Source organism: Salvelinus alpinus, chromosome 2 (genome assembly GCF_045679555.1).
Source record: "Salvelinus alpinus chromosome 2, SLU_Salpinus.1, whole genome shotgun sequence".
Taxonomy (NCBI): Eukaryota; Metazoa; Chordata; class Actinopteri; order Salmoniformes; family Salmonidae; genus Salvelinus; species Salvelinus alpinus.
This window is the reverse complement of record NC_092087.1, coordinates 42,696,102-42,714,856: the sequence shown is the minus strand read 5'-3', so window position 1 is coordinate 42,714,856 and position 18,755 is coordinate 42,696,102. Positions and strand designations below refer to the sequence as shown.

Genomic DNA, 18,755 nt, shown 5'->3' with positions numbered 1-18,755 from the left:
CTGGGACCAGGGGGTGTGTTTCCTGCCGCCTCTAGCGACTCAGCACGAATGAGTTCAGTCCTTTCAGCCACCCATGCATGCGTTTCCGGCTCTGGGCTGCTCTGCCCCCCCCCCAGCCTGTGCAGTGGGTCTGTCTCCCTGCACCCCCACCGAAGCCCCAGCTGAAGCCTCAGCCCACACGAGCTCCCTCTCCAAAGCCATCTCCAAGGCTATCTGCAATGACTCAGGATGAACCAGCTGGGTCTGTATTCGCAGCTCCGTAGGAGAAAGCGCCTGTATGAACTGGTCACGTGCTAGCTCACTCTGCACAGAGGGGGGCATGTGAGCATATGCCCACCGAGAAAAGCTCTCAATGTCATTAGCTAGCACCCATAGTGACTCTCCAGGCTGTTACTCAGTTCAGAGTGCAGCAGCGCGGGATGTACACACTGTCCAAAGCACCACCTCAGTGCTCCCACTAAAGCCCCATAATGACGTCTGTCCCTGGGGCTAATTTATTTTTTTATTTTTTTATTTCACCTTTATTTAACCAGGTAGGCTAGTTGAGAACAAGTTCTCATTTGCAACTGCGACCTGGCCAAGATAAAGCATAGCAGTGTGAACAGACAACACAGAGTTACACATGGAGTAAACAATAAACAAGTCAATAACATGGTAGAAAAAAAGAGAATCTATATACAATGTGTGCAAAAGGCATGAGGTAGGCAATAAATCGAATAATTACAATTTAGCAGATTAACACTGGAGTGATAAATCATCAGATGATCATGTGCAAGAAGAGATACTGGTGTGCAAAAGAGCAGAAAAGTAAATAAATAAAAGCAGTATGGGGGGTGAGGTAGGTAAATTGGGTGGGTAGTTTACAGATGGACTATGTACAGCTGCAGCGATCGGTTAGCTGCTCGGATAGCAGATTTTTAAAGTTGTTGAGGGAGATAAAAGTCTCCAACTTCAGAGATTTTTGCAATTCGTTCCAGTCGCAGGCAGCAGAGAACTGGAAGGAAAGGCGTCCAAATGAGGTTTTAGCTTTAGGGATGATCAGTGAGATACACCTGCTGGAGCGCGTGCTGCGGGTGGGTGTAGCCATCGTGACCAGTGAACTGAGATAAGGCGGCACTTTACCTAGCATAGCCTTGTAGATGACCTGGAGCCAGTGGGTCTGACGACGAACATGTAGCGAGGGCCAGCCGACTAGGGCATACAGGTCGCAGTGGTGGGTCGTATAAGGTGCTTTAGTAACAAAACGAATGGCACTGTGATAAACTGCATCCAGTTTGCTGAGTAGAGTGTTGGAAGCTATTTTGTAGATGACATCGCCGAAGTCGAGGATCGGTAGGATAGTCAGTTTTACTAGGGTAAGTTTGGCGGCGTGAGTGAAGGAGGCTTTGTTGCGGAATAGAAAGCCGATTCTTGATTTGATTTTGGATTGGAGATGTTTGATATGAGTCTGGAAGGAGAGTTTGCAGTCTAGCCAGACACCTAGGTACTTATAGATGTCCACATATTCTAGGTCGGAACCGTCCAGGGTGGTGATGCTAGTCGGGCGTGCGGGTGCAGGCAGCGAACGGTTGAAAAGCATGCATTTGGTTTTACTAGCGTTTAAGAGCAGTTGGAGGCCACGGAAGGAGTGTTGTATGGCATTGAAGCTCGTTTGGAGGTTAGATAGCACAGTGTCCAAGGAAGGGCCGGAAGTATATAGAATGGTGTCGTCTGCGTAGAGGTGGATCAGGGAATCGCCCGCAGCAAGAGCAACATCATTGATGTATACAGAGAAAAGAGTCGGCCCGAGAATTGAACCCTGTGGTACCCCCATAGAGACTGCCAGAGGACCGGACAACATGCCCTCCGATTTGACACACTGAACTCTGTCTGCAAAGTAGTTGGTGAACCAGGCAAGGCAGTCATTAGAAAAACCGAGGCTACTGAGTCTGCCGATAAGAATATGGTGATTGACAGAGTCGAAAGCCTTGGCCAGGTCGATGAAGACGGCTGCACAGTAATGTCAATCAATATCAAACAGGACAAAGCATCATCTGTGAGGCACAAAGCCAACTGCAGTGCCCTATCCTCATTCTACCACCCTCCAAAATGAGCTAACAGTTCAAACTGAGCATGAAAAGCTTCCCAATCCGCCTTACCGGAGTACTTCGGAGTCTTAACACAATATGGAACTGGGCGCCGCCATGTTTGTTTACATCCTGAACCCCAGATTTCTCGTCCGCAGCGTCTACGTCACCCCTTCGGTCCGTTCATCAGAATCCGCGCAAAGCACAGTCGACGAAGCACTCATGCCCGCTTCAGCCGCCATCATTCTAGCGGTCTACCTCAAGCGTTTTTACTTCTGACACCAATGTAATGACCTGGCTAGATCATAAAGGAACAATTGTTCCGACAGAGGCTTGAGTTTACGAATTCACAGTTTATCCACGCAGCCTACTGTTTGGCCGGAGCCCACGCCAAATAAATGAAAGATACCCATATAAAACAACCGTGACCTTCTCTTGTGAAAACCAGACACAAGAAAGAGAACAATAGCTAAAAACCCATCTGTATTCTCTTGGTATGAACTCACTCATGCAATACTATCTGTTTACCCCTTGGTGGTGGAACAGCACAGCGGAATCAGACTAAGCTGCAACAAAGTTTCAAGCCAACAGTGTTGGTATATGCTTCCTTTATTTCCATTTTAATAACTTGGATTTCAGGTAATATTACTTTACATTGTTACTTTACATTATAAATGGGTTATGAATAAAGCATTAAATTAATCAGCTGTCAAGATCAAAACACTGCAGAAGATCTCTGAAAAATCCAGTACAGTTTATTGAACATGTGGTTAAACTTTCAGCGTAGGCACTCAGACACAAATTCTGGATGAATGATGTAGTATCCAGCCTGGTAAGGTTTCACCACGTTGAAACAGCTGTATCCACCACTGTAACATAAAAACAAACTATACATTTGATATAATATGTGTCGACTGTAGCTGCAATGGCATGCGGTGGTGGAAAAAGCACCCAAATGTCATACTTGAGTAAAAGTTAAGATACCTTAATAGAAAATGACTCAAGTGAAAGTCACCTAGTAAAATACTACTTGAGTAAAAGTCTAAAAGTATTAGGTTTTAAATATACTTAAGTATCAAAAGTTAAAGTATAAACAATTACAAATTCCTTATATTAAGCAAGCCAGATGGCACCATTTTCTTGTTTTTTTATTTATGGATAGCCAGGGACACAAGTTAAGCATGTGTTTTTAGTGATTCCGCTAGATCAAAGGCCGTAGGGATGACCAGGGATGTTATTTTGATAAGAGCGTGAATTTAACCATTTTCCTGTCCTGCTAAGCTTTCAACTAAGCTTTCAAAATGTAACAAATACTTTTGGGTGTCAGGGAAAATGTATAGAGTGAAAAGTACATTATTTTCATTGGGAATGTAGTAAAGTAAAAGTAAAAGTTGTCATAAATATATATAGTAAAGTAAAGTACAGATACCAAAAAAAACTACTTAAGTAGTACTTTCAAGTATTTTTTACTTTACACCACTGATGGCATGGAACTACATTCACTATATACCCCGACTGTAAATTTGGCTACAGTATTGTGTGTTGCACTTCACACTTGAAACTGTGGATAGTTCAATATCTTTATATAGTCTGTAGTAGGCTTTTCAAAACAATGTGTTACTGAGAACATGTACTGAGATGTAAGAGCATGTACTGTACCATGAATCCAGTGTAGTATTGGAGCGAGACCTCCGGTAGTGGGCCTGTGGTAGGAGGTGCCTAACGCCTGGGAGGCTGCCATTTTGAAGTCCATTCCGATGTTCAATGCCTGAGTTTCTCCTGTCAGAAACAAAGACAGTTTGAATTTCCCAACAAACTAATGCATATAAATTGTATATGCCCTTTCAAATGAATTAAGTGTTTACAGTATGGTATTCAAATGGGTAACAAGTAAACAGATATTTTGTATCCGTCAAAAATGGATTGAGACTATGGTTTTTTTATGGGGCTCATACGTTGACATTCATAATTTGTCCATCTTTTTTTACATGTGTAATAAATTGAAATGAGCTTGAACTTGCCTCCGGAGGTCAGGGTTCAAAGGTCACTCTCACCTTAGTCCCTGTGATGAGTGTGGATGGTCACCCCGGTAACACTGGGTATCAGTCAGGTAGCAAGCTGGCCTCTGTTGTAATGACTTGGAGGAATCCATGTTGCTGTAATCAACATCAAGTCGTATTAATCGCAAGTATTATAATAATCTCCATTGGAATAAATCCCAGAAAATTTCAATTTCAATCAGAGCAACATGTGGCAGTATACACTGCATCATTATAATAATACATGCACTGGGTGACTGATTTGGATAAAAAACTAAAAGACATAAGGAGTGAAGACCTCATACTTTACCTTTGTATGTTTTTTAGGAGTGGTTGGATTTGCATGTCTCTGATGGAGGGGTCAGTCATGTGTGGTTTGTCTAGCCAGCCTGCAAGTGGCAGCATGTGCTGTGTTGTTCTGGATGGGCTGAGGGGTGGTATGCGTGGCGGCTCTGTGTCCACAGCACTGAGAGAGCATGCACGTTTGCCATCTTGTGGAAGAAGAGCCACATAAGATCATGCAAAACAAATGTACCGTGCAGGCACGCACGCACATACACACAAACAACAAGGGGGAGATGAGATGATGATAAGGCAATGATTGGTTGAACAGGTAGAATAGAGCACAGAGTGTCATACCTGGGTTATGCTGAAAAGACAAGTGCCGGACAGGAGGGAAAAGTGGACGGCCGTTGTTTACAGGAGCAGTAGCAACCTGGAACACTGACCGGGAGGCCCTGTGGCTCGTCTGCAGTTTCCTGGGCAACAGGAAGTCCTGTATGGGTAGATGGGGAAAGAGAGGAAATAAGACACCCGTCCCTCGGCTCTGAGCACTGAAGATAGATGGATGGTTGGCTCAGGTGACGCATTCTGGATAATTATGGGGATAGTAGTGTAAGAAGAGGATTTGGTAACACTTTACTTGAAGCCTGCGGGTATAATGCATAATAATGTAGTTACAGTGCATTGTAAGACTTGTCAAAAGCATGTATGCCCTGCTTTTCTCTGTCATAATAATACTGGCTAAATAACAGCCATTTTGGGGTCAGTTGAAGATGTCCTACTACATAACATACCTAACATAACATATTATAATAAGACATTCTAAAGGCTCATACATGCCTATACCAAGTAATAATGCATTACAGAAAATTGTTACATTTGCTTTTTGTGTATGGTCTGTGTGTCTCTACTGTCCCGGGCCAAAAACACATCCGGTTCTATATCTAGTATCTATGTGTTACTGTATACACACAATCATTAAGCATTATGTTATGGGTAGGAAAGGTAAAGCTTCCTCGTGATTCTGTTTACATGCCATCTCACGAGGGGAGAGAGGGAAGCATTGAATAATAGATGACATGCAGCTTTCACCCTGTAGAGATGTATGTAAACAATGGCCCTCCAATTAGCGTAAGAGGGTTTAGGCCTCATTCTGGGTCAATGAAGAGAGGAAGTGTATAGGGGACAAAGGAGGCAAGAGGAAAAAGTAGCAAACCCACAGGGGGATTTGTTGTCATCTGAAACATCATCCAATCAATTAGAAAACCTCTGATACAATTCAGACATCGAGCATGTGCCATTCTCAGAGTGTTAACCAGGCAGATGTGTGTAGAATGTAGACCGTTGCTATGAAATATGGGTATCAGAGTATTTGAAGGGAACCTGCACAAGGACTTCATAACACAACATTCATAATATAAACAGAATGCATTCATAAGTAGAAGACGTTACACAAAATAGTGTGAAATATACCGGTATATCAACTTTTAATGCTTATGTCAACAACTGCAAGTTGATATTTCTGTTATGTCAGAGTAATATCACTTGTACTGCAATTAGCATCCACTTCAACTACACTCCATTACTCTTAACCTGTCTATGTGGTTTGTCCTGGCTGTTACCAGTATATTACTATATGTCCTGGTTCTTACCGGTCTGGGGTGGGGGTTATTTCTGCGGTGGGCTGAGGACGGTCTTGGTCGAGTTGGTTTCCCTCGTCCAGGTGAACTGAACTCCTCTGTGTATGTGCTGATTTGGAGCTGGAGAGACATGATCTCCCCAGGAGCCCCAGTCGCTATACAGTACCTCTCCTACAAAGAGCTATGTGAATCTCAACCTTTCCAACCCAAGCTGAATCCTCCCTCTCTCTGTCATCTGCTCACTCCTCCCTTGCTTTATTTCTATCCCTCTATCCCTCTACCTCCCTCTCTAGATCGCCCCCTTTTCATTTATCTTCAAGATATACTGTTGTAGTCTGTCTCTGTCATGAACAATCCTTTTAACTGCACTCAATGCGATCATTTGCAACAGGACAATAGTTGGAAAGGAGCAATACAAATGTAGGATCTTAATTTGAGCCAGTTTGTTACTGCAGGAAAATAATCCTGCAGCAACAGGAAATGTGAATTATTAAGTGGATTATAATTACTGGACATTTTTGTAGGGGTTGAAAATCAAGTATGAAATCTCAGTGGAAATGGCAATTTTTTAAACCTCAAATACACTACAAGTTTAAAATGTCCTGCATTGCAGGAAAGTTATCCTGCAACATGGTGATCAAATTCAGTGGTAGAAAAAGTACCCAATTGTCATACTTGAGTAGAAGTGAAGATACCTTAATAGAAAATGACTTTGTGTTTAGTGAGTCCGTCAGATCAGAGGCAGTAGGGATGACCAGGGATGTTCTCTTGAGAAGTGTGTGAATTGGACGATTTGCCTGTCCTGCTAAGCGTTCAAAATGTAATGACTATTTTTGGGTGTCAGGGAAAATGTATGGAGTAAAAATGACATTATTGTCTTCAGGATTGTAGGGAAGTAAAAGTAAAAGTTGTCCAAAATCAAATAGTAAAGTAAAGTACAGATACCCAAAAAAAACGACTTAAGTAGTACTTGAAAGTAGTTTTACTTAAGTACTTTACACTACTGATGAAATTAAGATCCTGCCTCTGTAGGCTAATGTGTTGGGTTAGCTATTCAGTTTTTAAAAATCCTTTGAATCCTTTCAACTTTCTACTGCAAGCACATTGTAGAGTTGGTGCCTCAACCTCCCTTATACTGTATGTGGCAGTTGTGAGATGAGCAGCACCCAAGCCAGGAGGAACCAAAGCACTTCTCTTTCTCTCTTTCTCTCTCTCTCTCTCTGAAATCTGAGCAGCCTTCCTTCAACGGGCTCTAAGCTCTCACAGCTCACTGGCCTTGTCTGTCACCCAATGGTCTCTCACCCAATGGCCTGTCACTCAATGGCCCCTGCTTAGATCTCAACCAAGGTTCACCTCTCTACAGTCACCGCTCTTCACATTCATCTATTATTCAGCCAGCGGCTGCAGGGTGTCTTTGTGTCCCCACTGTACCCCCCTGACATGGTCTTTCCAGGTCATTTTCCCCAGAGTGACAGGATCGGGGTAGCCAATTACAATCCAATCAAAGCAGATAGGTGCACAATGGTGCCAGAACCCGGAAGGCAGTCATGATGAATCTGTTGGACCCTTACAACCTAATTTCAGCTTAATGTACCCTAAAAGCATGAGGATCCACTCAGGTTATATCTCAAATGTTGTGAGCAAGATTTTTCATAGATATACGGCAACTTCAGAAAGTATTCATACCCCTTTACTTATTCCACATTTTGTTGTGTTACAGCCTGAATTAAAAATGGATAAATATACAGTACCAGTCAAAAATTTGGACACACCTACTCATTCAAGGATTTTTCTTCATTTTTACTATTTTATACATTGTAGAATAATAGTGAAGACATCAAAACTATGAAATAACAAAATACTTTATTTCATATTTGAGATTCTTCAAAGTAGCCACCCTTTGCCTTGATGACAGCTCCGCACACTCTTGGCATTCTCTCAACCAGCTTCACCTGGAATGCTTTTCCAACAGTCTTGAAGGAGTTCCCACATATGCTGAGCACTTGTTGGCTGCTTTTCCTTCACTCTGCGGTCTCCCATAGTACAAAAGCCTATCCTATTATATTCTGTGCGAGAAATAAATATTCCAAACATAGTCTGGGACAGTTGTGGGATGCGATAGATCCCAAATTAATACAACCACTAGCATCAAAAAAACTTTTTACACAATGTGGCTGACGCAAGAGATCAGAACATTTAGCTTAAAATGTTGATAAACTATTAGGCTATTTCTTCACATTATAAATGCGTTAATGCGCACATGGTTGTAGGCTTAAAGCGCAAATGTTCCATTAGCGGAGAACACCATTATCAAAAGTGACTGAAAATAACAATTATGCTGATTAATGTGCTTAATTTTAAGAAGTTATTTGGCCACTTTAGTTGTGATACAAACTGTCATGACGCTGGCCTGGGAGTAGGTTTATGACAGTCATAAATACATCTCCCCCCTTTTTCCTCTCTCTACCCTACTGATGTGACTATTGAAAATCCCTTGGTTAACATGGAGATTCTGGGAACATCAGAAGGTGGGGAGAAATTAACCATATTTTGGTAATCCAACCAGTTGAACATATGCGTTGGTACTTAATGAATATGATGTCAGTTTGGTTGTCATCTGAGACATTCTCATCAATGATAGGATGACATAAACTCTACAGTGGAAAGTCTACACATTATAGTTATCAGATTCACATGGAATTGTTGTGCAATTTAAATGTTTGAATATGAAATTATTCGTGATGGGATGAAATGTGATTTTAGCTTCTAAAATGTGAGAATTGGGTTTAGGCCCGACTCAGTGGCCCGCCCACGTGAAGAGAAATTGGTTATAAACTATGAAACACGCCTTCCTCTCCCTTCCTATATAAAGCCTTGACGACAATATAACTATCTGTTCCGGGTACATTAGGATGACGATCCGATGTCAGAAGGGTTCAGATAATAACTACAGAACGAAGCCAACCTCAGCGTGAGCTTTGGTTGCGAATGGTATGAACTTTGAACTCTTATTCACTACAGAAGTGATACCTCCTAGCCGTTGAGTTAGCAACAGCAGCTGCAAACGTGGGCTGGGAAAGAACAGACAGAGTATCCCGTCCACCACACAACGACGTTACTACAGCGAATCCAATTTATCACCAGAGACATTCTTCAAAGGACAAAAGACTCTGTTGGGCAACATGGCCTTCCATCTACCACCAACCTACCGAAGTGCAGCTCAGAGTAAATATTTATTGCATTTTCCTTTTCCAAATGGCCGGTAATTTAGAATGCATAAGATTCTGTATTTACGATAGAGTAGTTGCCTACGGCCCGATAGAGACATCGCTTCTCCCTTTGTTCTTCAGTCTTCCCGCTCTTTCACTCAAACCCAGCCCCCTTTCCTTTGGGTAACCAGCTGTCATATCTGTTCCTTCCGCTAGGGATGTTTTCCTTTATGACATAATTTGTAATCAAGGTATGATTAATTCTGTGTATATGTAATTCTGTGTGATTAGTTAGGTATTTAGTAAATAAATAATTAAACCCAATTTTGTATTGCCTGCACCTGCCCGCCTGTCCAACATCACTACTCTGGACGGCTCTGACTTAGAATATGTGGACAACTACAAATACCTAGGTGTCTGGTTAGACTGTAAACTCTCCTTCCAGACTCACATCAAACATCTCCAATCCAAAGTTAAATCTAGAATTGGCTTCCTATTCCGCAACAAAGCATCCTTCACTCATGCTGCCAAACATACCCTTGTAAAACTGACCATCCTACCAATCCTCGACTTCGGTGATGTCATTTACAAAATAGCCTCCAAAACCCTACTCAATAAATTGGATGCAGTCTATCACAGTGCCATCCGTTTTGTCACCAAAGCCCCATATACTACCCACCACTGCGACCTGTACACTCTCGTTGGCTGGCCCTCGCTTCATACTCGTCGCCAAACCCACTGGTTCCAGGTCATCTACAAGACCCTGCTAGGTAAAGTCCCCCCTTATCTCAGCTCGCTGGTCACCATAGCAACACCTACCTGTAGCACGCGCTCCAGCAGGTATATCTCTCTGGTCACCCCCAAAACCAATTCTTCCTTTGGCCGCCTCTCCTTCCAGTTCTCTGCTGCCAATGACTGGAACGAACTACAAAAATCTCTGAAACTGGAAACACTTATCTCCCTCACTAGCTTTAAGCACCAGCTGTCAGAGCAGCTCATAGATTACTGCACCTGTACATAGCCCATCTATAATTTAGCCCAAACAACTACCTCTTTACCTACTGTATTTATTTATTTATTTTGCTCCTTTGCACCCCATTATTTCTGTCTCTACTTTGCGCTTTCTTCCACTGCAAACCAACCATTCCAGTGTTTTTAGTTTTTATTTTACTTGCTGTGTTGTATTTACTTCGCCACCATGGCCTTTTTATATTTTTATTTATTTATACATATATTTGTTTGCCTTCACCTCCCTTATCTCACCTCACTTGCTCACATTGTATATAGACTTATTTTTTTTCACTGTATCATTGACTATATGTTTGTTTTACTCCATGTGTAACTATGTGTTGTTGTATGTGTCGAACTGCTTTGCTTTATCTTGGCCAGGTCGCAATTGTAAATGAGAACGTGTTCTCAATTTGCCTACCTGGTTAAATAAAGGTTAAATAAAATAAAATAAATAAAAATTGCTGATTCAACTTGTTAGCCAGGGTTCGTGAAGATAACCAAGAATTTATAACTTTCAGATGAGACTGAAATAAGGTGACGATTAATATTGACTGCTATTGATGTAAAATATTACGAGATCTTTAAGAGTTTATTCGGAAGATAACTGCTCTATAAATATTATTTTGTGGTGCCCCAACTTTCTGGTTAATTACATTTACATGATTAGCTCAATCAGGTAATATTAATTACAGAGAAAGGATTTTATAGAATAGCATGTCATATCACTTAATCCGGCATAGCCAAAGACACGACAAAACCTTATAAAACATATAAGCCTATGGGTAAGGCTACATGAGGTGTGTGACAATGACTTGAAAAAGGCATTGTTTCTTATGCTGGGTATCATTCATGGGTATCATGCTGGGTATCATGGGCGGCAGGTAGCCTAGTGGTTAGAGCGTTGGACTTGCAACCAATTGCAAGATCAAATCCCTGAGATAACCAGGTGAAAATCTGTCGTTCTGCCACTGAACAAGGCAGTTAACCCACTGTTCCTAGCCTGTAATTGAAAATAAGAATTTGCTCTTAACTGACTTGCCTAGTTAAATAAAGGTAAAAAAAATACAAATTCACAAGTGAGAATATATACAGTTGAAGTCGGAAGTTTACATACACTTAGGTTGGAGTCATTAAAACTTGTTTTTCAACCACTCCACAAATTTCTTGTTAACAAACTATAGTTTTGGCAAGTCGGTTAGGACATCTACTTTGTGCATGAGACAAGTAATTTTTCAAACAACAGTTTATAGACAGATTATTTCACTTATTATTCACTGTATCACAATTCCAGTGGGTCAGAAATGTACATACACTAAGTTGACTGTGCCTTTAAACAGCTTGGAAAATTCCAGAAAAGGATGTCATGGCTTTAGAAGCTTCTGATAGGCTAATTGACATAATTTGATTGGGGATGCTTTTCAGCGGCAGGGACTGGGAGACTGGTAATGACAGGGCATCCCGTCGTCCCGGGGACGCTAAGAAAAATGTCTGGGACGGCTCAAAACAGATTGTGGGACAGTTCTGGGAGGATAGATCCAAAAATCATACAACCACTATACATATACTTTATTTTTTTTAGCAAGGCTGATGCAACAGATCAGAAAGTTTCTTAAAATGTTGATTGACTATTATTTCTTCACACGGCAGTAGGCTACGTGCAAATGTTCCAAAATGCATTTAGAGGAACACACCATTCAAAAAAGCGCATTGCAAATGCGAACTGTTTCATGTGACAGAGATGAAAAAATCTGTTCGAATTTTAGAAAGACGGGAGCTCGAAAGATGCAACAACTAGCATGGGATGCTAATATGACTAGGATTGTGTCTTTGGCTGCTAGACAATGAAAGAAAGAACTTGATAGAAATGCTTATTTTGGCTAGCCAACTTTGAATCAAGGTAAGATTATTCCCTGATGAAGACAGCTTGTCTGTCGAAACGTTGGTTATTAAATTATTGCATCTGAGCTCCTAGAGTGTGCGGCTCTCCTTTTCTTTTTCAAGCGTTCTACACCGCACGACAGCACCTCGCCTAAACAGGTGCCTTTCTTTCACCTCAAAATATGTATCATAAAATGACATAAAACCTCCAGTTTTTAAATAATTAAGTTCATGGCTTAACAGTTTCAAAATGCTGTATGCCTCTGCAGGTGGGTGATGTGTGTGGTGCGCAACATACACTGGCCTTTCTCTCCGCTCTTGTGACCATTTGATCTGAATGAACCATGTCTCAAGTATCAATCAATCAAATATATTTATAAAGCCCTTTTTACATCAGCCGACGTCACAAAGTGCTTACAGAAACCCAGCCTAAAACCCCAAACAGCAAGCAATGCAGATGTTGAAGTACATTAACAGAATCAAGCCTTTAGATGTTAATGTTAATTTTCCAACATTATATTTGTCAAACATTACTGGTGCTTAGCCTATATTTATGTAATTAAAAGTCCCATTGAAGTTTGGCTACATTTTCTGCCACCTCCCTCATGTCAGCATCGGTATAGACATTTCACCTATGCCTGTGGTTCCCAACCTTTTTCCCAACCAACTGAATTTTGCTCTTCCCGGACTACCCCTGAAGTACCCAGTTATGTGCATTTTACCAGTAGGCCTATGGTCTCATGAGTCTTCTCATGTACCCCCTGTGGATAGGCCAAGTGACCCCAGGGTTCTGGGAACCACTGACCTAGGTTATACTTTGAGATGTAGACTAATTATTTATGTACAGGTAACTGTCAAAATAAAGGAAACACCATAATTAGCTATTAATATTTGTAGTAATGTAGGCAATTTATGCAAAGGATTTTACCTCTCACCAGTCTCGCCATTACCAAAATTACATTATCACAAGCAATTATTATATTAGCAAACAATTATTGTGAATCATCCTATATTGTCCCTAACATCTTTTACTCCTTCGCAACAGTTGTGGGATACGCACATACACCCACACACTCATACACACTCAACCCTTTCCCCCCACACAACCATAGGCTCACATTCTCAACAGTTGCACCATCCCAGAGCCCAACTCAAGAAAGGTCTTGATTTTACGAATGCATATACAGTTGCAGCTGTATCAGAAGGCCTGCAAGACTGTGCAAAAAAAATGGGCAGAAATTGAGAGATTTTATTAACCATTGTCACGTCCTAGATGATGGAGGTCAAATGTACACCTTTTCCCTGAGGACATCCACAACACAGTCCCCTGTATTGACCATACTCCCAAGCATCTCCATGCAGTCAGACTTTTGATTTTGTGCCACCAGTGCAACAATAATATACCCCCTCTCTGAATGTACGAGTGTGACCCCCTCCCCGTGGGTTACTGCAGCTAGTGTTGCCAGCACTGCCACTGCCTGGGTGGAGGAGCAGCTTTGAAAATGTCCTTGTATATTATGCTCTCCCTTTATGGGGCTTTGGCTTTGCAGTATCAACCCTGCCAAGCATGCTCAGAATCTTGAGGGGGCAGTGCTACTCTAGGTCTCTGACCGCATTTTGGCTGCATACAGACCTCATACAGCAGGCCCATAAAACAGTTAGGGACTTCTCCTTAGTATCTGGGTCATTCAGGTGGGTGTCTAGGGTATAGGGATGTGGACCATTCCATCAATATAGGATATAATATAGTTGAAAGTCCGTGTTGCCCAGCAACAGCCCCAAAACATCACTGCTCTAGAGGAGATCTGCATGGAGGAATGGGCCAAAATACCAGCAACAGTGTGTGAAAACCTTGTGAAGACTTACAGAAAACGTTTGACCTCTGTCATTGCCAACAAAGGGTATATAACAAAGTATTGAGATAAACTTTTGTTATTGACCAAATACTTATTTTCCACCATAATTTGCAAATAAATTCATAAAAAATCCTACAATGTGATTTTCTGGATTTGTTTTCCTCATTTTGTCTGTCATGGTTGAAGTGTACCTATGATGAAAATTACAGGCCTCTCTCATCTTTTTAAGTGGGAGAACTTGCACAATTGGTGGCTGACTAAATACTTTTTTGCCCCACTGTATATCCTTACTGACTAATTCAAGTATACCCAGTTTGTTATTTATTGATTTTAACGGATCGGTTTCGACCTTTACCATTCCCGGTGGTGAAAATATTAAATCATCTTCGTCACGTTTTCGTTTTGAAATCAGTTCCCCTGTCTTACTCTCCGTCATGTTTGGGTGTTGCTTGTTTTCGTAATATTTGTCGATAAATGTCTCTAGTCTTAAGATTTGTTTTGTGTTATTATCCAGATTGAAGGTTATCACCAGATTGTGTAGTGCTAATATTTAATCTAACTTGCCGATATTGAATATTACGTTTTTATCTTGAGGTACTACATAACTACGTTCAGCCCGCCATTACCTGCACACAATTTTAGAGAAATAAGGTTTTTGTGCCTATGGAACATATCAGGGATTTATTTTTCTTCTTGAAATATGGGACCGACACTTTACATGTTGCATTTATATTTTTGTTCAGTGTACTTTGCATCCCCCATTTACTCAAGTGTTTCCTTTATTTTGTCAGTTACCTGTACATTTATGCAAAATAGATTTGATTATTATTCCAATGTTGGCCTTTTAAAATGTCTGGCTCAATTGACAGGCCCATTTATATATTTCAGTAGTACTATTATTAGCCTTTTAAAACACTGTGAATGACCAAGGTCCTAGAGTAGACACATGTTGGCATATCAAAACAAAAAGTGTGTGTGTGTGTGTGTGTGTGTGTGTGTGTGTGTGTGTGTGTGTGTGTGTGTGTGTGTGTGTGTGTGTGTGTGTGTGTGTGTGTGTGTGTGTGTGTGTGTGTGTATGTGTCTGTGCCTATGTTTGTGTTGCTTCACAGTCCCCGCTGTTCCATAAGGTGTTTTTTATCTGTTTTCTTAATCTAATTTCACTGCTTGCATCAGTTACTTGATGTGGAATAGAGTTCCATGCGGTCATTGCTGTATGTATACTGTGCGCCTCTCATAGTCTGTTCTGGACTTGAGGACTGTGAAGAGACCTCTGGTGGCATGTCTTGTGGGGTATGCATGGGTGTTCGAGCTGTGTGCCACTAGTTTAGAAAGACAGCTCGGTGCATTCAACATGTCAATACCTCTCATAAATACAAGTGGGGATGAAGTCAATCTCTACTTCACTTTGAGCCAGGAGAGATTGACATGCACATTATTAATATTAGCTCTCTGTGTACATCTAAGAGCCAGCCGTGCTACCCTGTTTCTGAGCCAATTGCAATTTTCCTTTTTTGTGGCACAAAATTAGGGTCTGAAGGACCTGCCTTGTTGATAGTGTTGTTAAGAATGCAGAGTGGCGCTTTATTATGTACATAATTCTCCTCATCTTAGCTACTATTGTATCAATATGTTTTGACCATGATAGTTTATAATCCAGGGTTACTCCAAGCAGTTTAGCCATCTCAACTTGCTCAATTTCCACATTATTTATTACAAGATTTAGTTGAGGTTTAGGGTTTAGGGAATGTTTTGTCCCAAATACAATGCTTTTAGTTTTAGAAATATTTAGGGCTAAATTTTTCCTTGCCACCCACTCTGAAACTAACTGCAACTCTTTGTTGAGTGTTGCAGTCATTTCAGTCGCTGTAGTAGCTGACGTGTATATTGAGTCAACTGCATACATAGACACTCTGGCTTTACTCAAAGTCAGTGGCATGTCATTGGTACAAATTGAAAAAAGCAAGGGGCCTAAACAGCTACCCTAGGAAATTCCTGATTCTACCTGGATTATGTTTGAGAGGCTTCCATTAAAGAACACGCTCTGTGTTCTGTTAGGCAAGTAACTCTTTGTCCACATTATAGCAGGGGGGTGTAAAGCCATAACACATACGTTTTTCCAGCAGCAGATTATGATCGATAATGTCAAAAGCTGCACTTAAGTTTAACAAGACAGCCCCACAATCATTTTATCATCAATTTCTCTCTGGCTAATCATCAATAATTTGTGTAAGTGCTGTGCTTGTTGAGTGTCCTTCCCTATAAGCGTGCTGAAAGTCTGTTGTCAATTTGTTTACTGTGAAATAGCATTGTATCTGGTCAAACACCATTTTTTCCAGAAGTTTACTAAGGGTTGGTAAAAGGCTGATTGGTCAGTGTAACGCTCGTCGTTGGAATGAGAAGAGGAGGACCAATACGCAGCGTGGTAAGTGTCCATATTGTTTAATACGCAAAAATGAACACTGAACAAAAACAATACAACAACAAACGAACACTCCTGTATGGTGAAAACAAAAAACCAGAACAGAAAATACAATCACCCACAAAACACAATGAAAAACAGGTTACCTAAATATGGCTCCCAATCAGAGACAACGACTGACACCTGCCTCTGATTGAGAACCATACTAGGCCAAACACATAGAAAAAGACAACCTAGACATACAACATAGAATGCCCACCCACATCACACCCTGACCAAACAAAACATACAAACATACAAAGCAATCTATGGTCAGGGCGTGACAGTCAGCTATTTGAGCCAGTAAAGGGGGCTTTACTATTCTTGGGTAGCGGAATGACTTTCACTTCCCTCCAGGCCTGAGGGAACACACTTTCTAGTAGGCTTAAATTGAAGATGTGGCAAATAGGAGTGGCAATATCATCTGCTATTATTATCTATCACTCCAGTGTTAATGCTAAATTGTAATTATTTCACCTCCATGGCCTATTTATTGCCATACCTCCCTACTCTTCTACATTTGCACACACTGTACATTGATTTTTCTACTGTGTTATTGACTGTACATTTGTTTATGTGTAACTCTGTGTTGTTGTTTTTATCACACTGCCTTGCTTTATCTTGGCCAGGTCACAGTTGAAAATGAGAACTTGTTCTCAACTAGCCTACCTGGTTAAATAAAGGTTAAATAAAAAATAATAATAAAAAATTTGCCACCACTGTATCATCAAAGGTATTACCTAAGTGAGTTTCAGAGATAGTCAGAATTATGAATGTCATCTGTTACAAGCAAGTTATTGACTTCATGGACCTTGTTTCTCAGGCTGCATATGTTAATATGGGCTATTTTTAGCACTTTTCTGGGTTGCTTGATTGTTTTTAATGCTTCACTGGGAAGCGTTTCAGAAGTAGACTTACTCATGTTATTTATATTGGAGCTGATAGTGCAGGGTGAGCTGCACAAAGTGGTCTTCCTACTAGGGCACACCGCCTCAGTGCTAACAGTGTAACTCTGGTTTATAGGCTCATGATTACTGCATACAATAATGTTTGTCAGAGTTACACTGTTAGCACTGAGGCAGTGTGCCCTAGTAGGAATATCACTTTGTGCAGCACTATCAGCAGGAGTATTCAGTGCAATTAGGGGAACATAAATTAAGTTACTTACATTGTGTTTGCCAATGCCCCTAGGATCATGTACATTTGATGCAGCATCATGACGACTCATTGTCACAATGGTAGGGATTAACTTCGCTGGTCTTTGATCATTGAACAGTCATTGTTTCAACTCAGCCTTGAAATACGTGGACAGAGTCCAGGAGCCAAGATGATTTGGATTGACCCTGTCATTCCTGTATCTGTCACGAATCCCGCTTCCTGAGTCTGTTTTTGCCTGTGTTCTGTCCTGGAGTGTTTTTTCCGGTGTCCTGGAACGCACCCTGTCTGGTTGCCGGGCGACGTAGCTAGTTGGAGGATCTCTGAGTACCCGCACCTGTATCCCATCAGCTATCTGCACACCTGGTCCTGATCATCACCCCTCCACTTCATAAGCGCTGACCTGACATCCATTCCCTGCCGGATCGTTAGCCATGAACAGTATGTTGTGCCAGCGTATCAGCCTCCAGTTTGATAGAGTTTGTGTTGTTGTTTTGTACGTCTTGCTTGCCTTGAACTTACCTCTGTTTTTTCTGTCTACAGTCATTCACCCGGAACACTCATCCCATCCCTACCTGGTCGTCGGTGACTTCAGTTACTTCCTTGGATCTGCTTACTCAATTCCATCAACTCACCTCCGCTGCCCGCTCTGCTACTTGGATTTTTCTATCACTACATTTAAACTTGTAAATAAATACTCACCTTCGTCTTACTCTCCTTGTCCTGGTCTGCTTCTGGGTTCTACTTTAGAGAACCGTGACAGTATCTTCTGTTTCCAGAAGGTGTCAACATTATCTATAAAAGTGAGTAGATGGGTGAGAGAGAAACATTTTATTTAATCCATTTTGACTGTAACACAACAAAATGTGGAATTAGGTCAAGGGGTGTGAATACTTTCTGAATGCACTATGCTGTACATAGAGAGATAGTTACACACCCGGGTTAATTTGACCTCTCTTGTATGGATAATATGTCCTTGCTTGCACAATCCTTCTCACAAACTCCCGATCTCTTGCATTCTAGCACCCATCTCATGCTGGACCCTACAAGTCTGGAGTCATAACCTATGATATCTTGATCATTATCTCACCTAGGCGTTATTACCCTTAGTTGCCAGCTGCCCAATAACAACGGCACAGGAATCAGCTCAATAGTAAGTCC

At 41.3% G+C, this 18,755-nt stretch overlaps 1 protein-coding gene across 2 annotated transcripts; it reads right to left on the bottom strand.

The window, feature by feature from the left end:
• Window positions 1–2,657: 2,657 nt before the first annotated feature.
• Window positions 2,658–17,898, bottom strand: LOC139562307 (uncharacterized). 2 transcript variants are annotated; one of them, XM_071379911.1, is made up of 6 exons: window positions 17,608–17,898; window positions 4,745–4,880; window positions 4,416–4,596; window positions 4,121–4,222; window positions 3,726–3,845; window positions 2,658–2,935 (listed from the first exon to the last, which is right to left on the bottom strand). In XM_071379911.1, exons 1-6 carry the CDS (start codon window positions 17,665–17,667, stop codon window positions 2,845–2,847), a joined length of 690 nt encoding a protein of 229 aa, XP_071236012.1. In that variant the 5' UTR covers window positions 17,668–17,898; the 3' UTR covers window positions 2,658–2,844. The 2 variants fall into 2 exon arrangements, with proteins under 2 accessions (XP_071236012.1, XP_071236003.1); XM_071379902.1 differs by lacking the exon at window positions 17,608–17,898 and adding an exon at window positions 6,040–6,223.
• Window positions 17,899–18,755: the final 857 nt, after the last annotated feature.